Genomic DNA, 17,764 nt, shown 5'->3' with positions numbered 1-17,764 from the left:
TCCTGGTTGTGTTTGTGTACTTCATATGGACATAGTATTTAAACATGATTCGGACTAGGTGATGCTGACAGAGACCATTTTGAGTGACAGGTTTATAGCTTGAAGCTTCGAATGAAAGAAAGTGGCCAAAGTAAGTATTTTTATTTTTATTTTTACCTCGTTTTAAAATACAAATGTAACGGTAGTTTTACTTATAAACGCATCTTAGTTAATAGGAAGTTAAAACGGTTTCGTTCATTTTACATACATCAAACAATGATTTCTGGAAAATGTGTATGGTCACAAAATTGGGGTAATCAAGCTCATTGTAGCGGATGCACAAGGCTGCTCGAGTTATTATTTCATGATGCAGCTACAGTGTAACAGGAGGCATTACATACATTGTCGCAATTAATGACATATTAACCGTGTTGCTATTGCAGGTCGATATTACGTTGTAACTATGTTGTTGTTACACATTTTGGCACGTGACCTACGTCATTCCATTGCGCCGGAAAAGAACAAACATCAGAAGGAGGCGTTGTCCTCCACCCAAATTTATGCAAACTATCAACAACCTAATTGAATGTACTGTAATATCGTCGTGCAAAAGGAATTGTTGCATACTGCTACGCATTGAAGTCGAGAGAGAAACATAGGTGGCAATACGCCAACGTCCACGGTGAGCAAGGGATTTGCAGCAGACGGTGCTCATGGGTAGCTAGCTAGTTACAGTAACTAGCTTTTGTGCTAGCACTGTCTGCAACTAGTTACTGTAGCTAGCTAGTTAAATACTGTACTAGCTAGCAGCACTCAACTTGCTTTTAATTATAGTGAAACAAGTGAGCTGCATAATATGTGGATAGCTAGCTAGCTAATAATATTTTACAATGCAAGCTACTAATAATGCATGTAATACTAGCTGAGATGTATTGAATTTATGTTGCATGACAATCAAATGTTTGCAAGCAGTCAGGTGAAGGAGTGAACGAAGGAATGGCATTCTTGATTGATATATACAATATCTTGTCAACATGTAAATACAGATGTTAGTTATCCAGGCATGACAGATATATTCCACACCTTACTGCTCCACAAAGCTGCAGTGTGAATAATATTTTACCTTCAACCAGTGACTGATAGCCATGTCTTTTGACATTGCTTTCTAGGCAGCATTTGATTGAAAGCTTATCTTGTTTTCCTCAGTGATGGAGACAGATGGGGACCAAAACCAGGGCTCTACCAATGGAACCACTCCATCAGGGGTGAACTCCCGCCCCTCTCAAATGAACTCCATGTCCCTGTACGAGAGACAGGCTGTGCAGGTCAGTACGTGTGGGTGTGCTTGCATATGAATGGGGATATTATGCATAGCCTATGCCTTTTTCTGAGATATTGTACTCAGTGTCACACAGGATCATCTGTAATCCTTGTCTGTAGCATAGTTATCTCATTTTCACTATGTAAGCGCTCGTATATCAACCTGCAGGCTATTGACAGTGCAATTTCATTACTCCCTCTCCCTGTTTTCTATCTTGTGTAAATGAAGGCCCTTCAGGCGCTGCAGAGGCAGCCCAATGCAGCGCAGTACTTCCAGCAGCTGATGCTGCAGCAACAGATCAACAGTGCCCAGCTACAAAACCTGGCTGCAGTACAACAGGTAAAGAACCATCTTTATGAACCGCCCTTACCAATAATGCATGCTCAGAATAGGGGACATGGGTGCTGTTTTGACATTGTCAGGTTATGATTGGTTTGCTATTTTAAAAGGCAGAATGTTTAGGCTATAGGGTGGCAGTACAATATGTTGAAACATCATCATGAGGTTTGGTAAATAGTCTGTTTTTTTCAGCTCTAAACTATGGCAATGGCTTTTGGCATTATTCCTTGTTGTCCCTGTTTTAGGCCACCCTTGCTGCCAGTCGCCAGTCCAGCCCTCCCACCAACAGCACCTCTCAGACCACCAGCACAACAGTCACATCTGTACGTTGACACATACATGCCTCTTTCAGAACTAGCACAGCCTACAATCATTGACACAAATACAGCTTCAAATAGGGAACTCCAGTGATATTTGATAATTTTCAGTTTGAACACCTGTGACATTTTATATATTTGAGTTACTGGCACTTGCATTGTTTCATTTTCTCCGAAATAGTCAATACAGTTTGCTTTGGTTGTTTTCAAATACACTTTATTTATTTCCTCTTCAGGTGAATGTAACCACTTCTGGGGGAGGGGCCATAACCAGCACCCGCACTATAGGCCCAGGCTCTTCCGCGACATCCACCATAAGCCAATCAGTGCTGCTGGGTGGAAGTGCAGCAGGACAGGGACAGATGTATCTGAGAGTGAGAACACATGCACCATTGCCTGATTCACACTATAAGGCCGACCCGAACAAAACCTTGCTGGCTCAGATATTTTCAGCACAGTTTCAATTCCACTTCAGTGGATTCATAACCAGGTCAGCACAGTACAGCTTAGCTTGGTGTGGTTCGGGCTTGGCTAAGGAGTGTCGGTATTGTATCTGCTTTTGTCATTTGCCTCCATGAAAGGACTGTTGACAGTCTCTTTTGTTGTACTATAGGTGAACCGGTCTCTGAGGGCTCCCCTCTCCTCACAGCTCATCTTTATGCCTGGTAGCACGGCAACCACTGCCATGGCAACAGTCACCCAGCAGCCACAGACTCAGCAGCAGCAACAACAGGAAGTTACACCTACTTCCTCCAGGAACCAATCAGACAATGACCAGGTATGGATCAACTTTGTATTTGTGACTGAGAGCATTGGAGTGAGTCCTGCTTTAGTGATGTAATCTAGAATAGCTTCGTCCAGATCTGTTGGTGTTGTTTTGCCAGTTCCTGTGGTCATTACAGCACAAACAGATCTGGGACCAGTCAAAATCTAGAATATTTGCAGTAAAACTACAGTATTGTACTCTTAAATTGGTGAAACTCTTGCTTGTACTTCTCTCGCGCCCCTCTCTCTGGCCTCTTCTTTCCGTCAATCCTCATACACCCATCTCCCCCTTTTTCTCTGGGCCAGGTGCAGAACCTGGCTTTGCGATGTGTCTCCAGTCCCAAGGGGGTCGGGGTCAAGACTGAAACCCCAGAGAGAGGTGAAACAGGTGGGGAGTGAATTCGCAGCATACAGTGCATTCGGAAAGTATTCAGACCCCTTGACTTTTTCCATATTTTGTTACGTTACAGCCTTATTCTAAAATTGATTAAATTGTTTTTTTTTCCCTCATCAATCTACACACAATACCCCATAAGGTCAAAGCAAAAACAGGTTTTTAGCATTTTTTGCAAATGTATTAAACATAAAAAACTGAAATATCATATTTACATAAGTATTCAGACCCTTTATTCAGTACTTTGTTGAAGCACCTTTGGCAGCGATTACAGCCTTGAGTCTTCTTGGGTATGACGCTACAAGCTTGGCACACCTATATTTGGGGAGTTTCTCCCATTCTTCTTTGCAGATACTCTCAAGCTCTGTCAGGTTGGATGGGGAGCGTTGCTGCACAGCTATTTTCAGGTCTCTCCAGAGATGTTCGTTCGGGTTCATGTCCAGGCTCTGGCTGGGCCACTCAAGGACATTCAGAAACTTGTCCCGAAGCCACTCCTGCGTTGTCTTGGCCATGGCTGTGTGCTTAGGGTCGTTGTCCTGTTGGAAGGTGAACCTTCACCCCAGTCTGAGGTCCTGAACACTCTGGAGCAGGTGTTCATCAAGGATCTCTCTGTACTTTGCTCCATTCATCTTTCCATTGAGCCTGACTAGTCTGCCAGTCCCTGCCCCTGAAAAACATCCCCACAGCAAGATGCTGCCACCAACATGCTTCACCGTAGGGAAGGTGCCAGGTTTCCTCCAGACATGATGCTTGGCATGCAGGCCAAAGACTTCAATCTTGGTTTCATCAGACCAGAGAATCTTGTTTCTCATGGTCTGAGAGTCTTTAGGTGCCTTTTGGCAAACTCCAAGCGGGCTGTCATGTGCCTTTTACTGAGGAATGGCTTCCGTCTGGCCACTCTACCATAAAGGCCTGATTGATGGAGTGCTGCAGAGATGGTTGTCCTTCTGGAAGGTTCTCCATTCTCCACAGAGGAACTCTGGAGCTCTCTCAGAGTGACAATCAGGTTCTTGGTCACCTCCCTGACCAAGGCCCATCTCCCCCGATTGCTCAGTTTGGCCGGGCGGCCAGCTCTAGGAGGAGTCTTGGTGGTTCCAAACTTCTTTCATTTAAGACTGATGGAGGCCACTGTGTTTTTGGGGACCTTCAATGCTGCAGACATTTTTTGGTACCCTTCCACAGATCTGTGTCTCGACACAAACCTGTCTCGGAGCTCTACGGACAACTCCTTTGACCTCATGGCTTGGTTTTTGCTCTGACATGCACTGTCAACTGTGGGACCTTATATAGACAAGTGTGTGCCTTTCCAAATAATGTCCATTCAATTGAATTTACCACATGTGGACACCAATCAAGTTGTAGAAACATCTCAAGGATGATCAATGGAAACAGGATGCACCTGAGCTCAATTTCTAATCTCATAGCAAAGGGTCTGAATACCTATGTAAATAAGGTATTTCCGTTTTTTATTTGTATTAAATGTGCAATTTCTTTTTTTTTAACTGTTTTTCTTTGTCATTATGGGGCATTGTGTGTAGATTGATGAGGAAAAAAATCAATTTAATCAATTTTAAAATAAGGCTGTAACGTAACAAAATGTGGAAAAAGTCATGGTGTCTGAATATTTTCCGAAGGCACTGTACTTAGCCTTACATACTTATCATACTTACTTACCTGTTGGTTATTCATTTCCTTCCTCATTCTTGTCCAGCGACCTACTCCCTTATCCAGTCATCTCACCAGCAGTTCAACCAGTCCACTCCGCAGTCTCCCACTAAACCAACCCAACAGCAACAGTCCCACATCAAGATCCCCACCTACATCCAGAGCTCCAACGCCAACCTGTCCTCTCTCAACCTCAAGACGGGCAACCACCACTCCAACACCCCCTCCTCACCCTCCACCTCTGTCCCACTCTCACAGCTCCTCCTTTCCGGACCCAACTTTGGCCGGGGCGGGGCTATCACCACGGTAAACTCCGCTTCCACGGCAACGCACATTCTGGTGCCCACCTCCAGTGCACCCACCCAGTCCCACAGTTACCAAGTTGGTGCTGCCACCATCAAGCCCAATGTTAGTACTCAAACGCTGGTGGTTCAGCCTCTGCAGAAAAGCACTATTAATGACAAAGGAGGCCATGGGAACGGTCCCATTCCAATCCAGCCGAAAACTCAACAGGGTCTCCGTTTGCCCCTGCAACTGCCCTCCCGCAACCCGCCTCCCATCCTCCCCGCTCCCCCTGCCAACAAGCAGACTAGTGCCGCCCAGCCTCCGCCGCACATCCCAGTCCAGATAGTAGGGGCCAGGCCGAGCTCCATAGGAAACCCCCAGGCTTTGGCCTTGGTCCAGGCCCGGAACGCCTGTTCCCAGGACGGCGCTACCCTTCTAAATAGCTCCAGCAGCGCCAGCCTCCTCACCATGGTGTCCTCCATCGCATCCAGAGAGGGAGGGGGTATAGGCCGAGGGGCAGGTCTAAAGAGCCTTCAATCAGCCCAGGAAGCCCTCTCATTGGCCCACATTTCTCACGTGCAAGCGCAAGCCAATCAGAGCCCTGGGCTGGATCAAAATCAAAATTGCACCTTGGCCACCAGCATCTCCTCTCAGTCCCAGGCCGCCATCTCTCCTCCCACCCTCTCCCGTTCCTCCATCACTCTACCCCTGCCGTTGGTTGAGGCAAGCAATGCATCCACTGTAGTGGCTGCCAATGGAGAGTCTGTGTGTCCTCAGCCTCCCCAGGTGAGGTAGCACTGATAGCACTGATGACACTACAAATTACAGATTTTTCTAAACTACGTAGTAGTTGTTGAGTCCATTTGTGAAATAATGACATTCCTCTCAGGGTAAGGCGATGAAGAGGAAATCCGAGTCAGACGCAGCCAATGAGGAAGATGGTCCCCCTCCTCCCCACCTTGTTCCAATAAGTGAACACTCCCCTGTTCTCTCCTCCTCCGCCATGGAAGCAGGTAAGGAGTCAGCTACGAATGTGCCCACTTGTCTTAAATACTTAGCCTTTCTCATTCCTCTCTTTTACGACCACTGGAAGGATAAGAGTGCAGGGAGACAATTTTCCACCATAGCCCAGCCACCAACATGTCAAATCCCCTTTGATCAATACCTATACATGATTCCAAAAACCTCACGTTTGCATAGATTTAGACACTGTGGCCAGGCAGACTTGCTCAAATTGTTCCAAAATATATGATAAAATCATTTCTCTGCCCTCACCCTTCTTTTCTCAAGGCCCTTGTCCACCTTCTCCCTCCCCCTCTCCCTCTCCTTCCCCTGCCCTCTCGGTGCCCCGTATGGGGGGTGGCCAGGGGGAGAGAGCCCCCCCTCCACAGGCTGTGGTCAAACCCCACGTCCTCACCCACCTCATAGAGGGCTTCGTCATCCAGGAGGGAGCTGAACCCTTCCCTGTATGTACAGTATTCACCTTAGGCTTTGTCATTTTTAGAGTAGTTGTAGTTCTCATATACAATACAACGTCCATTCATACCCTTTGGGGATATACAGTGCATTCGGAAAGTATTCAGACCCCTTGACTTTTTCCACATTTTGTTACGTTACAGCCTTATTCTAAAATGGATGAAATAAAAAAATGTCCTCATCAATCTACACACAATACCCCATAACGACAAAGCGAAAACAGGTTTTTAGATTTTTTTTTTGCAAATGTATAAATAATTAAAAACAGATATCTTATTTACATAAACATTCAGACCCTTTGCTATGAGACTCGAAACTGAGCTCAGGTGCATCCTGTTTCCATTGATCATTGAGAGACCTGAAAATAGCTGTGCAGCGACGCTCCCCATCCAATTTGACAGAGCTTGAGAGTATCTGCAGAGAAGAATGGGATAAACTCCCCAAATACAGGTGTGCCAAGCTTATAGCGTCATACCCAAGAAGACTCAAGGCTATAATCGCTGCCAAAGGTGCTTCAACAAAGTACTGAGTAAAGGGTCTGAATAATTATGTAAATGTGATATTTCAGTATTTTTTTTTTAATAATGGGGTATTGTGTGTAGATTGCTGAGAAAAAAAAGACTGTAACGTAACAAAATGTGGAAAAATTCAAGAAGTCTGAATACTTTCTGAATGCACTGTATAACATCTGATGTAAATAATGACATGTACTTTAGATCAAAACAATATTATCAATAATTCCCTTTAATCAGTAATGTTGTACACAACACATTTTGTTCCTGTATTTTGATTGACAGGTGAGTGGGCCAGTGAAAGAGCCAGCTGGAGAAGATTTGGCCATGGACAATCCAGATGCCAGTCAGCCTGAGACTGTGAATACAGCTACAGGTTAAGCTCAGACCATAGTCTAAGTCACGTTTCCATCAAAGCCACTGGTTTGACTACAAACTGTAATTCATATAGTTCTTTAAACCCCCTTTTTTCTGTTCTCTCTTCCCAGTCCTGAAGTGTGAGTACTGCAAAAGCTTTGCCCCAGCCAGACAGTTTAGAGGGACCAAGCGCTTCTGCTCCTTGACCTGTTCCAAGAGGTATAGTTGTATAATAGTACAAAGTCACTGCAGTATACTGTATGTCTACTATACTGAACAAAAATATCAACGCAACATGTAAAGTGTTGGTCCCATATTTCATGAGCTGAAATAAAAGATCCCAGAAATGTTCCATACGCACAAAAAGCTTATTTCTCTCAAATTTTGTGCACAAATTTGTTTACATCCCTGTTAGTGAGCATTTTTCCTTTGCCAAGATAATCCATCCACCTGACACGTGTGGCATATCAAGAAGCAGATTAAACAGCATGATAATTACACAGGTGCACCTTGTGCTGGGAGCAATAAATGGCCACTCTTAAATGTGGAGTTTTGTCACACACCACAATGCCACAGATGTCAACATTTTAAGGGAGCGGCGCAATTGGCATGCTGACTGTAGGAATGTCCACCAGAGCTGTTGCCAGATACTTTAATGTTAATTTCTTTACCATAAGCCGCCTCCAACGTCGTTTTAGAGAATTTGGCAGTACGTCCAACCGGCCTCACAACCGCAGACCACGTGTAACGACGCCAGCCCAGGACCTCCACATCCGGCTTCTACACTTGCGGGATCATCTTAGACCAGTCTCCCGGACAGCTGATGAAACGGAGGAGTATTTCTGTCTGTAAAAATGCCCTTTTGTGGGGAAAAACTCATTCTGATTGGCTGAGCCTGGCTCCCAAGTGGGTGGGCCTATGCCCTTTCAGGCCCACCCCACCCATGGCTGCGCCCCTGCCCATTCATGTGAAATCCATAGATTAGGGCCTAATTAAAGTATTCCAATTGATTGATTTCCTTATATGAACTGTAACTCACTAAAATTGTTGCATGTTGCATTTATATTTTTGTTCAGTATATATGTCAGTATACACTGAGTGTACAAAACATTAGGAACACATTCCTAATATTGAGTTGCACCCCCTTTTGCCCTCAGAACAGCCTCAATTCGCCGGGGCATGGACTCTACAAGGTGTCGAAAGTGTTCCACAGGGATGCTGGCCCGTGTTGACTCCAATGCTTCCCACAGTTGTGTCAAGTTGGCTGGATGTCCTTTGGGTGGTGGACCATTCTTGATACACACGGGAAAGTGTTGAGCGTGAGAAACCCAGCAGCGTTGCAGTTCTTGACACACTCAAACCGGTGCGCCTAGCACCTACTACCATACCCCGTTCAAAGGCACTTGAATCTTTTGTCTTGCCCATTCACCCTATGAATGGCACACATACACAATTCGTGTCTCAGTTGTCTCAATGCTTCAAAATCATTTTTTTTTAACCTGTTTCCTCCCCTTCATCTACACTGATTGAAGTAGATTTAACAAGTGACCTCAATAAGGGATCATAGCCTTCACCTGGATTCACCTGGTCAGTCTGTGGAAAGAGCAGGTGTTCTTAATGTTTTGTACACTCAGTGTATGTCTACTATGTCTCCATGTTGCTCCAGGTATAACGTGAGCTGCAGCCAGCACTTCCGCCTGCGACAGGGGGTTCACCTCTCCCACTCTGACGAGGACGGAGTCCTGAGGAGGAGGGTTCCCCACAGGACCAGCTCCGAGATCGCCAGTGCCAAAATAGCCGGGAGACCCTTACCAGTCAAGGTAATGGTCAGTTCATCATTGATAGTTGTACACTTGTTTTTGAGCTGGCATGGATGACTGAAGAGCAATGTACCCTCTAATATTTTCTGGCACTGAGTAATTTTTAGGTCTGCTGAGCGCAAACTTGAACGTAGTGATTTTCTTTGCATATTCCTGCACGCGTTTACTGTGAAAACTGAGGCTATAACCACTTTAAGTTACAGTTTTAATAGAGGCTATGTAGGCTACTGTGGCTATTTGATCATATTGTAGGCCTACCAGAGTGGCCTACTATCAAAAACAATGGAGAAAATGCATCCCATAACATTTTAACATGGAAATAGCTGTTCTATCATTCAGCCTATAGTGTTCAATGTAGGCCTACAATCCATGAGACTTTTCATAAAAACATGCAGGACTTGACATTAACCTGTTTATCCACTTGTCCTTGAGACAAGGAGGTGACTGAAAATGTTGTTGTGTTGTTTGATGCAAGAAACCACTTTACAAAATGAAATGCATTATTATTATCATACCATTATTACAGAGAATCAGACGAATTATGCTACCCTCTGCCTATTGGCTACTTAGCTTATTCAAGCCTGTCTCAAAATACAACACTGCCCCTTTAAGAAAAAAAAAGCTCTTTACCTGACTCGCTTTTCAAAGATGCCTAGAAATGTACACATCCTGTAGTTCAGTTGGTAGAGCATGGCGCTTGCAACGCCAGGGTTGTGGGTTCGTTTCCCATGGGGGGCCAGTATGAAAAATGTATGCACTAACTAACTGTAAGTCGCTCTGGATAAGAGCGTCTGCTAAATGACTAAAATGTAAATGTAAAATGTGCTCTTGTAGGAAGCAATCACTCCCCTATTGCTGACTACAAATTATCTATAACTGGGCTAACAACTCACTAACTAGCAAAGGATATGAACAAAATGTGCACACGTGGATACGTGGCAACTCTTGCTTTGATCTCAAAACAAGCACATCTACTCATTACCGCTCATACTGTAAACACAGTCCAGTTCAAAGTAAATGGCACAGATCCATATATGGCAATGGTCTATTTGCATATAGGCCTACAGCAGCTCTGATTGTTTATGCCGCACTGGTCTGTGTAGAGTACGGGCTGTGTAGAGGGTGTCAATGCAATAGAATCCTACTCAGATGCGTTCTGCCTACAATAAAATCTCTTGCATAGTTTGTTTTGTTTCAGTATGTTGCATTGAAAGTGGCTAATATTGCGTTGAATCGATCACAATTGCCACAGTAAAGGGAAACGTTGGTAGTGTTAACAGGGAAAACTCTAGAACAGTGGTCACCAACCTTTTCTAAGTCAAAATCACTTTCTGAGTCAAAATGTAAGCAGAGATCTACCGCTCAGATTTCTTTTTTACATGACTTAAAAAACTTAAGCCTATGCAACATTAGCCAATTAAAAACAGTACTGTAGCAATGAGGTTTGTGCAGTAAGCTATAAGCCCAATACATTATCACTGCATATTGGCTTTGCTTGAATTGCCCTGCCAATGCGTTGTTGTTCAGGCCATTTGAGGTAGGCTATATGATCACACCGGTAATAGATCAGATGTTGTATTAATTGTGAGGCACAGCTGAGTGAGCATACATTTAAATAATTTGCTTTTTATTTTTATTTTACTGGGCTGATGGTGCCTGCATCTGATGATCAGTCTCAGCGGAGGGAGAGAACAGCAGACTGATGGTCCGCCTCTCAACATCCCTCCGCTCTCCCTTTCCTCCACTGACACTGACCAAAAAGGGACACCGTCTTCCAGCTGATGGCGAAACTCGAGTCGCATCGCATTATTTCTGCTTCATGCACAAATTCATGCTGTTAAGTTAAATATTCCTCCAATATATTAAAAAAGACCCAAGCCGCTAATAATAACAACAACAAGCCTATAGATACACTTTCCTACTCATTCATTACTGCTGCAGTGCTTGTTGTAGCGCTGATTGGAAATAGGAAGAACGCACATTTGATGGCTAATAAAAGTATTGTATACAAAGTCTTGACAATGCTGAGTAAGAACTTAAACATGAACTCACTCATAAAAACAGCATCTCTTTGCTGTATTCGTTGACAGTTTCTCTCTAGTCTTGGTTTAAACGTTTTGAAATCTCACAGTATCAACTTTGCTGTAGCTTTCGTTGATGCCTGCTACGTTACTGCAAACACGGTCATCTGAGCCATCCGATTGGCTAGCGGTAGCGATCGACCGGTTGGTGACCACTGCTCTAGAAAGTTCAATCTCGTGCTTCTCTCTGTGGGTTGATATTTCTGCGAGGCAGTCCCGGGGGAGGTGCAGCTTAGGGGGAACATTGCTGAAGAGACATGGCCATCCAGTGACTACCCTGTTGTAAACTCACCTCTCATACAGTCCTGGTTCATTGTCTACAGTGCCGCTCCGAGTCCAGCCGTTCGGACGACGTCTCCAGCTGCGAGGAGGAAGAGGACGACCCCATGTCCCTCTCCCCGGCCTCCTCCTCTTCCTGCCACCAGCCTCCCCCCACACTCCGATTGGAGGGCTCGGCGGCACCCCACTTCCTGCCCGGCAGCCCCGCCCAGTGGAGTGTGGAGGAAGTGTCTCAGTTCATATCATCTCTGCAAGGTTGGTACCACAGAGCTGAGCTACATACTGTAGACATCATTGGTTGATACAGTAAAGAAGGACATGCCTTGTCATGCAACAACACCCAAATGCTACTCTGTGTTGTTGTGACTTTTGAAATCTTTAAAACAGTTATCTTACTTGTTTTTTAGTTTTTTAAATCCCTGTATTATTCTATGATAAAGAGAGAGCATGCCATTGCTATTATATTTTCACCATTGTAAATGCTATTAATGTTATTGTCTTGCTTACCGTCTCCCGTCTCGCTCTCTCTCTCTCTCGCCCTCTCTTACTCCGAACCTCTCTCCGTCTCTCCTCCTCCTCCTTTTCTCTTCTCCCAGGCTGTGAGGAGCTGGCTGCCCATTTCCTGTCCCAGGAGATTGACGGACAGGCCCTGCTGCTACTCAGAGAGGAGCATCTCATGTCCACCATGAACATCAAGCTCGGTCCCGCCCTCAAGATCTGTGCCCACATCAACAACCTGAGAGACTGAGAGGAAGGATGAAAGGAGGAAAGGAGGGATGGAGAAAGAGAAGAAGAGGTGACAATATGGCCGTTTAAAGACTTTTTAAACCGTGTTAAGTGGGGTCCCTGTTGATTGTATTATACACTATATATACAAAAGTATGTGGACACCCCTTCAATTGAATGGATTTGGCTATTTCAGCCACACCCGTTGCTGACAGGTGTATAAAATCGAGCACACAACCATGCAATCTCCATAGACAAACATTGGCATTAGATTGGCCTTACTGAAGAGCTCAGTGACTTTCAACGTGGCACCGTCATAGGATGCCACCTTTCCAACAAGTCAGTTTGTCAAATTTCTGCCCTGCTAGAGCTGCCCCATTTCAGCATGACAATGATCCGTGCACAAAGCAAGGTCCATACAGAAATGGTTTGTGAAGATCGGTGTGGGATGAATTTTAGAAGAACTTGACTGGCCTGCACAGTGCCCTGACCTCAACCCCATCGAACACCTTTGGGATGAATTGGAACACAGACTGCGATCCAGGCCTAATTGCCCAACATCAGTGCCCAACCTCGCTAATGCTCTTGTGGCTGAATGGAAGCAAGTCCCCGCAGCAATGTTCCAACATCTAGTGGAAAGCCTTCCCAGAAGAGTGGAGGCTGTTATAGCAGCAAAGGGGGGACCAACACCATATTAATGCCCATGATTTTGGAATGAGATGTTCGACAAGCAGGTGTCCACATACTTTTGGTCATGTAGTGTATTTTGTCAAAACAAACAGAATGAAAGTGGAAAAAATGAGGCTTCTACCCACAAGACGTGGACCTTCAATGTAGAGTATTATGTTACATTATGTGAGTGAGTGAGTGAGCAAACCCTATATATGTGTGTAATATTTGCCTATATATTTAAATATACCTTTGTTGGCTGGACTGCCTTTGTTTACGCTGTAGAGAATCATTGCGTTATCTCTCTGTGGAAATTGTGGCCTTTTTAAGTAGTTTCGATGATCGAAAATAGAACTAGAACAGAGTCGTCCCTAAACAATGAATAACGTGTTTCATATCATTCCTTATTTTTGCGAGCAATAGTATGGTAAGGTCATGTAAAGCAATGGACCATTGCCTTTGCCAACCATTACTGAGGAGTAGCAAATATATTGGCCTAAGGAAATTTGACAAATAGAGGGTGTCATTTTCTGTCTGCTGAAATTTGCAAAAAAAAATACAATTGGTGCACAGGACTTATATCATAAACCTTCCTTTTTACAATGTACGTGAGGTAGCAGCAATAATCTATGAGGATCTGAGGTACAGGTACACCTGATCCAAGTGATAACGTCCCATAGGCTACTGCAGTTTTCCAAACGTGTTTCAGATTATATACAGTGAGGGAAAAAAGTATTTGATCCCCTGCTGATTTTGTAGGTTTGCCCACTGACAAAGACATGATCAGTCTATAATTTTAATGGTAGGTTTATTTGAACAGTGAGAGACAGAATAACAACAAAAAAATCCAGAAAAACGCATGTCAAAAATGTTATAAATTGATTTGCATTTTAATGAGGGAAATAAGTATTTGACCCCCTCTCAATCAGAAAGATTTCTGGCTCCCAGGTGTCTTTTATACAGGTAACGAGCTGAGATTAGGAGCACACTCTTAAATGGAGTGCTCCTAATCTCAGCTTGTTACCTGTATAAAAGACACCTGTCCACAGAAGCAATCCATCAATCAGATTCCAAACTCTCCACCATGGCCAAGACCAAAGAGCTCTCCAAGGATGTCAGGGACAAGATTGTAGACCTACACATGGCTGGAATGGGCTACAAGACCATCGCCAAGCAGCTTGGTGAGAAGGTGACAACAGTTGGTGCGATTATTTGCAAATGGAAGAAACACAAAAGAACTGTCAATCTCCCTCGGCCTGAGGCTCCATGCAAGATCTCACCTCGTGGAGTTGCAATTATCATGACAACGGTGAGGAATCAGCCCAGAACTACACGGGAGGATCTTCTCAATGATCTCAAGGCAACTAGGACCATAGTCACCAAGAAAACAATTGGTAACACACTACACCTTGAAGGACTGAAATCCTGCAGCGCCCGCAAGGTCCCCCTGCTCAAGAAAGCACATATACAGGCCCGTCTGAAGTTTGCCAATGAACATCTGAATGATTCAGAGGAGAACTGGGTGAAAGTGTTGTGGTCAGATGAGACCAAAATCGAGCTCTTTGGCATCAACTCAACTCGCCGTGTTTGGAGGAGGAGGAATGCTGCCTATGACCCCAAGAACACCATCCCCACCGTCAAACATGGAGGTGGAAACATTATGCTTTGGGGGTGTTTTTCTGCTAAGGCGACAGGACAACTTCACCGCATCAAAGGGACGATGGACTGGGCAATGTACCGTCAAATCTTGGGTGAGAACCTCCTTCCCTCAGCCAAGGCATTGAAAATGGGTCGTGGATGGGTATTCCAGCATGACAATGACCCAAAACACATGGCCAAGGCAACAAAGGAGTGGCTCAAGAAGAAGCACATTAAGGTCCTGGAGTGGCCTAGCCAGTCTCCAGACCTTAATCCCATAGAAAATCTGTGGAGGGAGCTGAAGGTTCGAGTTGCCAAACATCAGCCTCGAAACCTTAATGACTTGGAGAAGATCTGCAAAGAGGAGTGGGACAAAATCCCTCCTGAGATGTGTGCAAACCTGGTGGCCAACTACAAAAAACGTCTGACCTCTGTTCAAATAAACCTACCATTAACATTATAGACTGATCATTTCTTTGTCAGTGGGCAAACATACAAAATCAGCAGGGGATCAAATACTTTTTTCCCTCACTGTACCCTCCTGTCTATTTGAAATGTTAGTATTTTTTGTAAGATCTTTGCAGTTTTACACACAGCAAGAGCTATTTACAGTAGTGGACAGAAAATGTCACCACGGTCGTGTTCATTAGGCATCAAACGGACGAAAACTGACTGAAACAGGAAGGGACTACCTGCACTTGTCCAATAAGAAACACTCATTTTCCCTCTGCATGCCTTAATGAACATGACCCTGGATTGTGGTCTTCCTCATAGCTTTCCTTATGATTAGGTGCTCTGCTAATTGTGTGTTTACGTTTTAAGCTTGGAGAAGGCGAGGTCAATATCATGCAAAAAAATAAACAAACTACTAGGACAACATGCAGGAGTGGTAGTGCTTTTATTTTGCAACTGATTTGATGAGTGTTGTGTAGACTGAACTTGTGTGTAATAGCTAGTTGTGCTCTTTACTTCAAAGTCCTTTGACTGGTTAAGATTTCAGAGTTTGTGAAGGCATATATGTTAGGCAGGGATCCCAGCTCAAATAAGACAAGAAAGAATGGATCACTTTGCTTTGGTAAACAACAGATGCCTGAAAGGGAAATATCAAATTATGTATAATATACATCTATAATGCATTTTGCATCATCATGATGATGTGGCCGGTGACACTTTGCTTCTTAAAAGTCCAATGCTGCATCTTGGAAACTGCTGACATGCAAAACATTTTGGGACTGTATTAAAAGTGGACTAATGGATTTTTTTTTTACAAAATATAGTTTTACCTTCCCTGCTGGGCTAGGTTTTATTATGATGAGACACTTAGCCATTTCTATTTCATAAATTGTGGTTGTTTAAAGGGTTAAAGTGCGAGTGACCACAGTTTACATGTAGAATTATAGAGCTAGTGTGGGATAGAGACCCAGGTAGGGCCTTTGAAGACACTGGCATTAGAACCTGCAGCAAGCAGGGAATCTTCATTTAGTTGTCCTTTGGAGCCACATAGATATTCAGTGGGACAGTGGACAAATATAGAAATACACATATATTACTCTTTAAATACACAATATAAGTATATACACTACCGGTCAAAAGTTTTAGAACACCTATTATATATTTGAAATTCTTCAAATAACCATCCTTTGCCTTGATGACAGCTTTGAACACTCATGGCATTCTCTCAACCAGCTTAAAAGTTAATTTGTGGAATTTCTTTCCTTCTTAATGCGTTTGAGCCAGTCAGTTGGGTTGTGACAAGGTAGATGGGATATACAGAAGATAGCCCTATTTGGTAAAAGACCAAGTCCATATTATGGCATGAACAGCTCAAATAAGCAAAGAGAAACGACAGTCCATCATTACTTTAATACATGAAGGTCAGTCAATACGGAACATTTCAAGAACTTTGAAAATGTCTTCAAGTGCAGTCGCAAAAACCATCAAGCGCTATGATGAAACTGGCTCTCATGAGGACCACCACAGGAATAGAAGACCCAGAGTTACCTCTGCTGCAGAGGATAAGTTCATTAGAGTTACCAGCCTCAGAAATTGCAGCCCAAATAAATGCTTCACAGAGTTCAAGTAACAGACCCATCTCAACATCAACTGTTCAGAGGAGACTGTGTGAATCCGGCCTTCATGGTCGAATTGCTGCAAAGAAACCACTACTAAAGGACACCAATAAGAAGAAGAGACTTGCTTGGGCCAAGAAACATGAGCAATGGACATTAGACCGGTGGAAATGTGTCCTTTGGTCTGAAATCCAAATTGGAGATTTTTTGTTCCAACCGCCGTGTCTTTGTGAGACGCGGTGTGGGTGAACGGATCATCTCTGCATGTTCCCACCGTAAAGCATGGAGGAGGAGGTGTTATGGTATGGGGGTGCTTTGCTGGTGACACTGTCTGTGATTTATTTAGAATTCAAGGCACACTTAACCAGCATGGCTACCACAGCATTCTGCAGCGATACGCCATCCCATCTGGTTTGGGCTTAGTGGGACTATCATTTGTTTTTCAACAGGACAATGACCCAAGACACCTCCAGGCTGTGTAAGGGCTATTTTATCAAGAAGGAGAGTGATTGAGTGCTGCATCACAATCCCCCGACCTCAACCAAATTGAGATGGTTTGGGATGAGTCGGACGGCAAAGTGAAGGGAAAGCAGCCAACAAGTACTCAGCATATGTGGGAACTCCTTCAAGACGGTTGGAAAAGCATTCCAGGTGAAGCTGGTTGAGAGAATGCCAAGAGTGTGCAAAGCTGTCATCAAGGCAAAGGGTGGCTATTTGAAGAATCTCAAATAGAAAAATATATTTTGATTTGTTTAACACTTTTCTGGTTACTACATGATTCCATATGTGTTATTTCATAGTTTTGATTTCTTCACTATTATTCTACAATGTAGAAAATAGTAAAAATAAAGAAAAACCCTTGAATTAGTAGGTGTTCTAAAACTTTTGACCGGTTCTGTATGTGTTTCATCAGTCTCTCACATTGTATTGAGGACAGTAAGCGACCTAAAGATAAACAAGATTTGTTGTTTTGACCTTTAAAACGCTCTTCCAGCAGTCTTCATGATAATGTGAGTAAAGCAAAACTGAACGTAGTGTAGACCTTGATTTAAACGACAAGCCCAGGAGCCAA

The 17,764-nt window shown here is 43.9% G+C and overlaps 1 protein-coding gene across 1 annotated transcript; it reads left to right on the top strand.

Annotated features, from left to right (window-relative positions):
- The first annotated feature begins 64 nt into the window (after positions 1–64).
- On the top strand, positions 65–15,506 carry LOC311132788 (polyhomeotic-like protein 1). The gene is made up of 15 exons (XM_084166126.1): positions 65–130; positions 1,186–1,304; positions 1,529–1,639; positions 1,885–1,962; positions 2,193–2,330; positions 2,570–2,734; positions 3,028–3,109; positions 4,827–5,851; positions 5,955–6,078; positions 6,356–6,531; positions 7,339–7,429; positions 7,542–7,629; positions 9,077–9,230; positions 11,635–11,845; positions 12,187–15,506. The coding sequence occupies exons 1-15, from the start codon at positions 112–114 to the stop codon at positions 12,336–12,338; spliced, it is 2,733 nt and encodes a 910-aa protein (XP_084022252.1). The 5' UTR covers positions 65–111; the 3' UTR covers positions 12,339–15,506.
- Positions 15,507–17,764: the final 2,258 nt, after the last annotated feature.

The sequence above is a fragment of the Coregonus lavaretus genome (assembly GCF_964263955.1).
Source record: "Coregonus lavaretus genome assembly, chromosome: 7".
In the NCBI taxonomy this organism is placed as follows: Eukaryota; Metazoa; Chordata; class Actinopteri; order Salmoniformes; family Salmonidae; genus Coregonus; species Coregonus lavaretus.
Note: the sequence above shows the minus strand (reverse complement) of the source record. Positions and strands in the feature narration are given on the sequence as shown.

Bases quoted from the DNA above. Each gene is read 5' to 3' on its own strand.
- LOC311132788 (XM_084166126.1), top strand. The intron at 3,110-4,826 runs GTGGGGAGTGAA...ATTCTTGTCCAG, and splicing joins CCCAGAGAGAGGTGAAACAG to CGACCTACTCCCTTATCCAG. The intron at 7,430-7,541 runs GTTAAGCTCAGA...CTCTCTTCCCAG, and splicing joins GACTGTGAATACAGCTACAG to TCCTGAAGTGTGAGTACTGC.